This window comes from Puma concolor, chromosome B3 (genome assembly GCF_028749965.1).
Source record: "Puma concolor isolate L17-30 chromosome B3, mPumCon1.1.hap2, whole genome shotgun sequence".
NCBI lineage: Eukaryota > Metazoa > Chordata > Mammalia > Carnivora > Felidae > Puma > Puma concolor.
Window position 1 is genome coordinate 15157931 of NC_141672.1, and position 12292 is coordinate 15170222.

Sequence of the window (12292 nt, forward strand, 5' to 3'; positions counted from 1 at the left end):
GATTATTTAAAACTAAAGTGTAAACAATTAAAAGCATTAATTTTTATAAATTGTTACATCCTCATTTAATGGAAAAACAAAAACAAAAACCTGACCCGATAGAATTTTAAAACAATGTTTCTTTAAGCTATATAGAGCAAGTCCCTCGGATTTCTGGTGAGGCTCCGCTGACATAGTGTGATTTGGCCATGTCACAGTCCCTAGGGTGACTGTCAGGTCCTGTGCTCTCCTTTGAAATGTGAGTGCTTTTAATTAGATGGGGCAATGGCTAGTTTTTGTTTCTCTGTTATTATATTATTATCATTCTGTTGCCAGAACTCCTAGTCTCATCTAATTGTCAGGGAGGCTGGAGCATGTGGTTTAGGAAGAGAAGGAAATAAATTTCGTTGAACACGTGGCAGGCTCTGCCACGGAATCAAACTTTACTGATGTCGGAATGGATGACCCGTTATCCCAGCTCCTTCTTGCTTCCTCTCACCTTTGGTGAGTTTCTATATGCACGTTCTGGATGCCGTTCTCGCTCATTGATTGCTGGGCCTTAATCACACTTTTAATTACCGAAGCTCTGTGTTATGTTTTGATACATGTTTATTTCCTAAAAAGTATTCTCAATCTTCTGGTGCATTTACTTTTCCAGATAAACTTGCGGTACAATTTATCAAATTTCCTTTAAAATGAAACAAACAGGGGCGCCTGGGTGGCTCGGTCGGTTAAGCGCCCGGCTTCGGCTCAGGTCATGATCTCATGGTCCGCGAGTTCGAGCCCCGCGTCAGGCTCTGTACCGACAGTTCAGAGCCTGGAGCCTGCTTCTGATTCTGTGTCTCCCTCTCTCTCTGACCCTCCCCTGTTCATGCTCTGTCTCTCTGTCTCTCAAAAATAAATAAACATTAAAAAAAAATAAAAATAAAATAAAATGAAACAAAAAAACAAACAACTAAGCAAACAGAAAACCCTTCCTGTCGTGTATCATTAAAAACATGTTCTATTTGAAAACATGACACCATTAGAGAAGATAAGCATTATTTGACATTGGTGTCTTCTGACTCCGAGGAAGTATGCTTTTAAAAAGCAAGCTTCCTAGCACACAGTGGCTAACAATGTTATTAGCAGGGATTTATAAACAGCTCGAATGTTTATAGTTCATATTTCAACTTCAAGTCTGTTTGTTGCATTAGCAAAATGAAGCTCATTAAGCCTTATTCTTTTGGTCCATCTCTCCAAGCCTCTGAACCCACTAATACTCAGCTTTCTTGTCTGGAAGTATGTAATCTTTCCCACATTACACTTGAAAGTTCAGCTCATTCCTAAACCTCCAGTCAAGGATATGAACTTGTTGCTTTCAGAGAGGCCACATCTGTGCACTGAGCCATTACGCCATCTGTTAAAGTGGTCAGAGTTCATTTTATTGCCTCCTTTGTGGAAGGACTTGTACTGTAAAAGCGTGTGTTATTGAAAACATAATTTTCCTCATCATTATGCTTTCTTTCTAGCCGGATCATAACCTGCGAGAAATCTATTGAGCAGAGAGTGAAAAGCTCTTCAGAATAGCTGTTCTTAAGAGATTAAATGATTGCCATCTCTGTCCCATTTCTTTTATCTCATAATCAAGTTCAAGATGATACTAGATATCTCAGCTGAAGTGATTATATATTTGAAATAGAAATGGCTTTATCTCCATTCATATTTCACACTGTTGAAGGCAGGATCATTTTTCCCCCATTTACATTCATATATGTGTATGGTTCTTTACAACTGTCTGCAGGGTTAAAGATTCAGAGTACTTTTTGAAGGCAAAAATAGCTAACAGGAGTTTGGTTGTATTTTTAAATTTTCTATGCACAAAGACACTAAGTTAAGATCCAGCTTAGATCCGTCAAAATTTAGAGCTGTATCAAATCTTGGCAAGTCATAGCCCAACCATTCTATTTGACAAGTGAAGAGCTTGGGATTCAGAGCAGCCAAGACACTTGCCCAAGGTCACACAGCCTCCCTGAGATGAAAGCTCACTCCTAGGCCATGTCTGCTGAACCACGCTGCCCCCCCAGCCTGACCCCCACCATATTCAGAGTGAGCCTGTCATACAGATCTGCTGTGGGGAAAGAATGGAAGAGCTTGTGACCCTAAAGCATAGGAACCAGATTTTTTTTATAATTACTTCAAAGATGTTCACTTTGGCTTTTGTTCTTTATCCTTAAAGCTGTCTGATCTGTGCTATTTTCTTACATCACCATTTCTCTTCCAGAGATTCAAACTGAGAAAAAAGACCATGTCACTGTTTATTAGCGGCTCTGCTAAAACACTTGACAGGGAAGGAATATGAAACTATTTGCCGGAAGTGAGGCACTGGGCCGTATGTTGATTGCATTTATCCACATGCCCACAAGTAGTCAATAATCAAGCATACTGAAATTACATTCTTTCCTCCTTTTAAAATATTTCTAGCTTTAAATAAGCCTCCTCATTTTTAAAACCTAGTAAATAGGAAAAAGTGAGTCATTATTTATAGTTAATCACTTTTGCCAGCTGTGACTGCATTTCACATCCATTTTTCTTTTTTGTCTTGGACGGGGGAATCTATCCTGTCGCTCTTTAAGGAAAAAACCATATTGGTCCCACCAATAGCCTCACAGTTAAGGCACTGCAAATGGGGATTTTTGCCGGATACGGCAAGAAAAGTAACTTCTTTGAATGCAGGATTGTGGAGAATAATCCAGAATCTTGAGATAGCACCTAACAGGAAAATCTGAATTATTTCCGGGTTCGTTTTGAAGTGGAATAATCATTTCAAAAATACTGTCTTTATGAGTGCCTATTCTATGTCTACCCAGTTCCAGATACTGCAAGGTTTAGAAAAGATTTCAGACGAGATCCCTGGTATGTCAGGACACTTGCACTGAAAAGCATCAGGCGTCCATTTCAGACCATCTTGAGCAACACTACTGGGTCAGGTGACTAAGAATTCTGACCTCAGGCTGCTTCCAGCCTGGTTTGATTAGGCTCCAGCTCGCTCTGCTGTTCTGACTCTTTCACCGCATTCGCAAAGCTGTGTGTAGCCTCATTCGCAAAGCTGATAATTGACATTTACAAGCACGTGCAGAAACTTTTGGATCAATGCACCCTTGGCTCCCAGAACTGTGGAGATTGCATCGGTGCGGTAGGAAAAGGACTATGGTCGTACCAAGCCTCGCCTCTGCATCCCAGGAAGGGCTTCTCCTTCGCCCACAAACAAAACTCCTAGGCTTCATTATGGTTGAGCCAACTCTTTACCAGTCCATAGTGGCCAGGGGAGAGATGTCATGTCCCGATTGGCCAGTCAATCCTTGAACCCAATCGCTGTGGTTAGGATGGTAGGATTATTAGTGATTGGCTGTAGATCCCACTTCTGGAACTTGGGATGGGAAACCATCCCCGCCCCCCCCCAAATCATATAGCTGCTGGGCAGCACAGAGGGTGTAGGATGGATGCTGGGGAAGGACCTAACAGCATCCACTGTTGTCTTTCATCTAGAAAGCCGAGCCTGGTCCTAATGGGGCCAAAGTCTTGCCTGGCTTGTGTCATTCTTTGTTCCTGATGTGATCTGGCCATCCTTTTATCCTTCACAGTTCATCCTACATGGCCAATTCTAGCACCTACGACTCATGGCCAGTCCATAGCTGTACCTCTGTATCCAAAAGGCCCTCTCTTCTACTTAGGAATATATTGTCTCATGCTGAAGGAACAATTAATTGTTGACAGACTAAATATCATTAAATAAGCCATGTATATTAGAGAATGCCTCTCCTGTCATTTTCTGGTGATCCTTGACATGGCAGTTGTCTGGAGCTTAAAACTTCAGAGCTCTTCTTAGAGGCATTATTTCATTGGCTCTAAAAAATTTTCCAAGCAGAGGAACCCACTGATCTATTTCAAGTAGTGAGGTCCCTCTTACCTGAATGAGACCCTTAACATGGCATGTTATTGCTGATGACGATTCAGGTGCCCCATGAGAACTTCACCTCTCGAAATAAACTTTCTACTATGTCTCAGCCTGGGATCTTACTGAAAGCGGACCTTTCAATGAGGAATCAATCACATTCAGTTTGTTTGTTTGGAAGATGGCCGCAGGGAGCACGAGCAGAACAGAGAATGAAGGCCAAAGCCCCTACAAAGGGTCTGTTAACCGTTTGTTAACAAAGAGTTTGTCCCTTCTGGAAGCAACTAGAGCTCAATCCCACGAGAACCTCCAGTGAGCCAAGACTACGACCGCAGAGCTGTCTGCCTGCCTGAGGGACAGGAGCGAGCTGATATCCACTGACGCCTGTCCCCTCACTGGGCAAGGGTCGTCCCGTGGGGTGTGTTACCTGCTTAGTTTTTCATCCTTCCAGATTGCATGTATGTGAGGACCACACCCAGTGTTAGCAGTCCCAGGAAGCCAGTGAGAGATACTTGGTGTGGGGTGTCCTGAGGGGAGGCCCTCCAGCCATGGCTGGGCTAAATGATGGGGGGCGAGACCATGAGGTGGGCACGTGGGGAGTCAACCTCACACTGCACAGCCAAAGTCACGCAGGCGCCTAGAAAAGACCAGAAATCATCTACATACCTTTTTTTTTTTATCTCTCCTGCGTGTCTGAATGGCTTTTCTTAACACATGTCTTTAAAAAGGTAAAATTAATAAACACATTACCAACTGGATTGCCATAGAGCCCTGCAGGACTCTCATCAACAAAGAGGCAAGCACGCCCGTGGAAAGAACCAGCGGGTTCCTCAGAAGAGAAGGCTGCTTGCGGGAGAAGCTGTCATCATCACATCTTCAATTGGCGGGTCCTCTCATCCCCAGCAGGGGCTTCTTGCTCGGAGGGTAATTTTTATTCTCACTGTTCAGTCAGGATGACAGCTTTGTCCCTAATGTGATGGCAGTTTTGACTTTAGTTTAAATTATTCCATAAAGAATCAAAGAGAGAGAGATTCTCTCTCCTTTTTCCCCACCCCAAAAATTCCACTAAGAAAACTTTTCTAATTTAAATCTTTGCCTCCACATTAAATTTCTCATTCATGTTTCAGGTGAATCAAATACACCGTCAACTTTCAAAACCCTGTGTGACTATCACAGTGACTCAAAATAATTGCTGTCTGTCAGTGTGTTTGCTGGGAACACAGATATGCCTGTCACTGGCTCTGTTATCATACCACGAGCTTGCCTCTCAAGTGCGGTCTTCTCTGGGCTCAATTCAGAACCTCAGCGTCGGCAAGCAGAGTGTTGAGGCAATTATCTGCATAATCCATCCAAGGAACATGTGTGCCTCAGCTGCCCCTGAAATCACCTGTTTAAAAAAAAAAAAAAAAGTCTTTAAAGCAATTATTTTAGTAAGTATAGATTTAGCTGGAATGTTCCAAAGAATCGTCTCCAACTTTGGTTCCTCTAGCTTAGTGCTTTTCAACCAGGGATAATTTTGTCCCTCAAGGGACACTTGGCAATATCTGGAGACATTTTGGGCTGTCAAAGCTGGGGAGCGAGGAGAGAGTGTGTTACTGACATCTCAGGGGTAGAAACCAGGGATGCTGCTAAAATTCCTGATCCCTGCAGTGCACGGGACAGCCCCCACAATAGAGAATTATCCGGCCCAAACCCTGCCCTAGCTGGTGAGGCTTTATGCATTGTAAAAGACGGCCATCTTTTTAGAAAATTGGGACCAAAAGAAAATATTCCTTCGGTTGAAAAATATCAATAATATTAAGGAATATTTTAAGACAAAGTAACCCATAAGAGAAGTTTCCACTTAACATTTCACATTCAAGTTCTGCCCAAATGAGTTACATGTTTCTTAGATTGCAATTATAATACATTCTAGTTCGTATTCTTGTTGGCACTTAAAAATGTCACTTTTATAGTCTATCATTTTATTTTATTATTTTTTTAAATGTTTATTTATTTTTGAGACAGAGAGAGACAGAGCATGAACGGGGGTGGGGGGGTAGGGGTAGTCAGAGAGAGAGGGAGACACAGAATCTGAAACAGGCTCCAGGCTCCAAGCTGTCAGCACAGAGCCCGACGCGGGGCTCAAACTCACAGACTGCGAGATCATGACCTGAGCCAAAGTCGGACGCTTAACCGACTGTGCCACCCAGACACTCCATTCCTCATTTTTAATTTTTAAAAATCATGTATGTAATCTTTTTTAAGTAACTTGGGCAAAAGCACGTACTCCAATCTGAAATCTGGCTTTGGAGACCTGAGACCTGGCCAGGCGGCACTCTTAAATTATTTTACAAAAACTTGTTTTCCAAGAAATTACTACTTTGAAGACATCACAAGAAATGGTTATCCCGTAAATATTTTTGTACAAGAAACATTTACTACTTGTGAAAAACACTCTTTACATATTTTTAAAATTAGAAAAACCCCTATGTTTCTCTTCAGAATGTATTAAAGCAACACTATGTCCTACCTTAGTAAAAGATTCACAGTATGAAACCCTGGCTCCTTGCAAGGCAGGGACGTTGGAGTCCACACAGCATCACAAAAAGGAGAGAACAGAATCTTGCTTAACCAATCAGGACAAAAGAGACAAATGTTAAAGCTCATGCTGATGAAAGTAATTATAACCACTTATGAGTCAGAAAATGTTTATAATTTAACAGAAAACTGCCAGAACCTAGCTAAATGGACAGAGTCTGGTCTTGCCTGAAATTCTCAAGATAGCCCAGTATCCGCCTGGGTGTTTCTGTACTTCACAGTTCAAATAGCGTCGTCTGGAAGCCCCAGTCTACACCCTGCGGGATTTTAAAGCACTTCCCACGCTTTTGTACAGCTCCTGGAAGGCCTATGACTCTGAGCTCTCGTTTCTCTGCATTAATTCGCTTGATGCATCTGACCATTCCCCACTTACTTTTCTTGCTGGCTTCTGCACCTGCTCAGGTGGAACTCATCTCCTAACTTGGTCTTCAGCCTCTAGGTCCACACAGACCCCCACCCCACCCCAACACCATCCCTAGTAGAGTGCGAGCCTGTCGCACCCCTTGGTGAGGATAGGGGAGGTTATACCAAGTAATACGGACGCCTTTGAAGCACACGGTACACGAAGCGGTTGATTAAAGGGTTTCTGATCGCTGCATCAGTGCAGGCTTTCTCATGGGCCATTTCCCTTCATATAGCATCCCAGCCTCCCGCTTCTCAGCGGCCCCTTCTTCGTGCTCTCTCTTTTATCTGGCTTGTCATGCCCTTCCACCCCGAGGGTCCTCAGTTGTTCGTGCTGAGTTACACAGAACAGCTCGGCTCTCCTGAGTCTCTGCTCCACAAGTCAGTCCCTTTTGCATTTCAGAAACAAGCCAGCCAGAAGGCCTTTAATTTAGCTGGACCGACATTTCTGGAAAGCCGTTATTGTTGTTAACAGCATTTATTTTCCCCTCGTACATCCGCAGGAGCCTTATTAATTCCTTTGAAAAGCCAGTTCTGAGATAGAAGCTTATATACTCGTCTGCATCCGTGTCCTCGTGTCTGGTGAAGAGCTACCACATAGCTGGATTCAAGTGCCCAGGCTTCGGCTCTCAGGCAGGGTAGACTCAGACGAGACAGGTGTCTGCCTCAGTTTCCAATGTCTTGCTCTATATCTATCTCTGTATTGTTCAGCCCGACACTCAAGGGACTCCTTCCATCCGTGTTCTGCTCTGCAGTCTCATTTTCCAAAATTTGTCTCTCGCTTGGTCTCTCTTGTACCTAGTCTGTGTTCACAAAATGCGATTGGGCGTGGAGACCGTAACTGACTCTCGCTTACGGGTCCCCGAGGGGTGGTTCCTGGGGGCCTTCTGCGGTGTGTATTCTTTCTCTGGCTAGTTTCCAGACTCCATAAAAACAATGATGAGGTGCTCTCTTTCTTTGACCCCCACCCCCCGCCCCAGCCCCCGCCCGGGAGGTAGTAGATATTTCATAATGTTGTCAACTCTTGCTCCAGATTCATTGGTTCCACAAATTCTTCCACCCTGCAGACATTTGTTGTCTCCCCTGGGCTGAGAGGTGGGACACGGCCAGAAACCAGAGAAAGTTCTCCCCGTCCCTGAGTTCATTTCGAGTTGGTGGAGGATTTTAGCGCGACATGTTGTGCGGCTGACGAAGAGACGGCACCCTCGCCTCTCAGAACTAGAGGGAACTGTTGAGGGTGAATGCGGTGAACGGAAATGGTGCAACTTGGTACCTAATGACGTCTCCTCATCTCAGTGCACACTACTTCTACCCACCAGCCATATCTGCCCTTCTGTCACGCCGTGATTCAAGTGTGGGTGCTGTGAAACCTTCCCTCTTCAGAGTAATTCCGCCTGCAATGAAAAACAGTATATTTTAGCTTTTCAAATTATAGCTCTGAAATGTGAATTTCCTCTTCCCTCTCCTTGAGACAGCCAGCCCTCTCTTATATTATATTATATTATATTATATTATATTATATTATATTATATTTACATATGTATATACGTGTGTGTGTGTATATATATATATATATATATATATATAAGTATATGAGGAGGAGGAAAAGTCAGAAGATAGAAAGTATTGTACCATGTCTCATTACAAATATAAACATAACATTCCTCCATTCATTACGTGAATAAAATGCCACCACAGACCTTGTGAGTAAAGATTTCCATTTTAACACTTCTTGGTTACACTATGTCCATTTTCTGCTGGGAAGCTTTGGCAAACGCAGCGAGGAAAATAAGTTAATGTAATCACAATGAAGGTTGTTCACTGAGAAAAATCAGTTAAAGGGATTCCCTTTTCTGCAAGCATTCAGCATATGGGTAAGTGAATAAACACACCAAAAAAAAAAAATATATATATATATATTTTCTCGGAAGCAGTTTATCCTAAACATTACTTTTCTAGGTCGTCCTCTTAACTCACCCTCCGAGATTTATAGTGCAACCATACCAGTTCAGAGTGGAAAGAAAAAAGGCCAGTTATCTAATCCAATTCCTTGGGGGAAATACTTAGGCAATATTAAGAAATCTTCAATTATCTAATTTAATAAAAGTGATGGTTGCTATTCCATAGTCAGCCACATGTGATACTGATTATTTCTAATCCCTTAGAAGAGAGCTGACATTCTGCTTTTGGTCCTGTATAGCGTGAAATCATCATGTGTATGTTACCAAAAGGAGTCGCAAGAATAATGGCGTCCGCAGTCTGTAGTCATTTTATACTAACACACTGCAACATGGTTCTGCCCTGGGGCAGAGAAGTAGGGATTTTCTCTACTTCAAAAGAATGAAAAATTATCATCCCTACCCAGAACCATTATAGACTTCAGAGACTTTGGCATGAAATATTCAGAAAGTTTATTTTAGAATTCAATATTTTAAAAGCCTGCTTTAAAACTATTACAGTGATTAGTGGCTCTGTTACTTGGGCCAGTCTTTGCTGTAAAACGCCCTCTGTCGTGGTGGATGTCAACAAAATGGACTTTGCATCAACTACAAATGCTCCACGTAAGGAATGTAATGCCTTGTTTTCGAATGCCGTCCCCCCTGCCCCCAACCAGGAACTGTGACCACTACTCATCAGGTATCTTCTCAAACATACTTCTTAAATAAACGTTACTTGTCCAGGTAATGGTCGAAATGTGTCGCTAATGCCGTGCGATGTGAGTTCTCTTACCCTGTGGTGTGGACGCTATTTCTGTCCCTGTCGAGGGAGCAATGGTCCTGTCTCAGCAGTTCTAGGGACACACAGCTGAGGCCACCCACACTCTCAGCCAACCAGCCAGAAGCTCACATCTTCACGGCTTCTCATGGTCAGTCAGCAAAGCTTCCTAGGTGTTTGTGCGGATTTAACAGAACTTCCGAGGCCACAAGTGAAGCCAGTGGAAACATCGGCAGCTAGAGTTAGCCACGTGAAATTGCAACACAACCACTTTTCTCTGGAATATTCTATATAAGTAGAGAGGCAACATGCAATAGAGTGCATAGAGAGCCTTGGTTTGGGAATGTAATGGTCTTTTTTTTTTTTTTCTTAATGTTTGTTTATTTTTGAGAGAGAGACAGAGACAGAGCACAAGTGGGGGAGGGCAGAGAGAGAGGGAGTCACAGAATCCAAAGCAGACTCCAGGCTCCAAGCTGTCGGCATAAAGCCTGATGCAGGGCTTGAACCCACAAACCATGAGATCATGACCTGAGCCCAAGGTGGACGCCTAACCAACTGAGCCACCCAGGCGCCCCTGGAAATGCACCCGTCTTGATCTGAGGTCCGAGTCTGCTCCTTGAGTAGCAGTGTGGTCTTGTGAAACTGGTGTACCGCTCTCAGCTCAGTGTTTCTGTCTGTAAAGTGGACCCATCTGCATCATGCAGACATTCAATGAGACGAGGAGCGTATAGGCAGGACAGGGCAGATATCAATCACTCCCATTATTGCCGCTTATTCCCAAAACGTTTTTCTTCTCTCTCGTTGGTTTATTCCACATTTCTGTTGTGTAATGCATATATATTTATTGACACATCACAGAAAAAACATGCAGGATGACTAGAAGAAGAACATCATTTCTGCTTTTCTTTAAAAACCTGTGCATTTGGCTTCATTCCTTTAAATGTATGGAACATATTGTTTTCGTTGGTTTTAATCAATACCTTTTCCTTTCCGTCCCACCTTAGGTATATCGATGTAGGAAAAAAACAAACAGGCATCACCTTTTGCCTTCAAGTAGGGGCCTCTCCCAAATAGACATGCAAAGCAATAAAGATTCTGGAGTGCTCTTGATGCGTAAGTTTGACAAAAATAACTTGTAAATAGCTAAATAACTTCGCATTTCATTTTCCAGGGAAGTAGATCAAGACTCAGACGATCTTGTGAGTTTTAAAGACTTTGAATATGCCATGAACTATGGACGAAATGAAGCCTAACTATGGTGAACTGCGTTTGGCAACTTCTGGGGAGACAAAGAGATTGTAATGTATATTTCCATGTCAGGCTCCACCCCTCTGCTCTGCTAATGATGTATTAATAAGGTTCCATGCTTGTGATTAAACTCTTGGTCGTGGTTTGCAGATGCTGATACTGCTTGGTTTTTTGTTTTGGTTTGTTTTTTTAATGTTTTTATTTATTTTTGAGAGAGAGAGAGAGAGAGAGAGAGAGAGAGAGAGAGACAGAGCGTGAGTAGAGGAGGGGCAGAGAGAGAGAGGCACAGGATCTGAAGGAGGCTCCAGGCTCTGAGCTGTCAGCACGGAGCCTGACTTGGGGCTCGAACCTACGAACGGTGAGATCGTGACCTGAGCCGAAGTCGGATGCTTAACCGACTGAGCCACCCAGGCGCCCCGATGTGGACACTACTTGTGTCTCAGAATCCTAGAGGGGGTCATGACAGATCATCTTCCATGCGGCCAGCAGCCCTGAGCCACCTTCCCCTTCACTCTCAACCCCCCACACCCACCCACACTACAGGCTCCACTCACTAGTCCTCCCCACTCCACACACGTGCTCCCTGATTCTCAGTGGTTCCTACTGTCTGGAGAGAGGTCACTTTTTTCTGCCAATGGTACCCATTTCCTTCACACATTCAGCTTTGGTCAAACAAGGAATAGCACCCGTGTGTACTGAGCGCAAAGCATGGAGAAAACAAAGACTTAAGATTTCTTTAAGATCTTGTACCCGGTGTCAGAATCATCACTGCAAAGTGTCCCCAGTACAAGATAAAAAAAAACCAGATTGGGCTGACACAAGCAAGCCTTCTCCAGCTCTATGCAGAGGAAGACCAGAGTGTAGGAAGGAAGGATATTGGAGGCCAAAGGTTTATTTGCACAGCCCTCTCGGATGACTTGGGCCTGGGGTTCCTGCAGGGACCCAGCTGCCCCGTGCGGCACACTTCCCGGGTCTGGGTGGCTCTGCCTGCGTCAGGGGCCTTAGCCATCTGTGTTCACACACTCCATCTCCGGCCCGTCCGTATGTGGGATCCGATAATTGCTGCACTGGAACAAAAACTGCGACACTGGACCTTCAGCGCTTTTAAATAAATACTGGTATCAGTGCCGGTATTTTGTCTGTAAGCGTTCAGAAATCATAGCATGAACGTTAGGAAAACATCGAATATAATTCCCAGTTTAAAAGTAGTACGTGTTTAGGGGTGCCTGGGTGGCGCAGTCGGTTAAGCGTCCGACTTCAGCCAGGTCACGATCTTGCGGTCCGTGAGTTCGAGCCCCGCGTCAGGCTCTGGGCTGATGGCTCAGAACCTGGAGCCTGTTTCCGATTCTGTGTCTCCCTCTCTCTCTGCCCCTCCCCCGTTCATGCTCTGTCTCTCTCTGTCCCAAAAATAAATAAACGTTGAAAAAAAAAAAA

At 43.8% G+C, this 12292-nt stretch overlaps 1 protein-coding gene across 1 annotated transcript in view; it reads left to right on the forward strand.

Annotated features, from left to right (window-relative positions):
* EFCAB11 (EF-hand calcium binding domain 11) overlaps positions 1–11007 on the forward strand; it is a 157744-nt gene extending 146737 nt beyond the window's left edge. The window contains exon 6 of the mRNA XM_025919443.2: positions 10782–11007. Within this exon, the coding sequence (XP_025775228.2) occupies positions 10782–10863 (82 nt within the window). The 3' untranslated portion in view covers positions 10864–11007. The remainder of the gene's footprint in view (positions 1–10781) is intronic.
* Positions 11008–12292: the final 1285 nt, after the last annotated feature.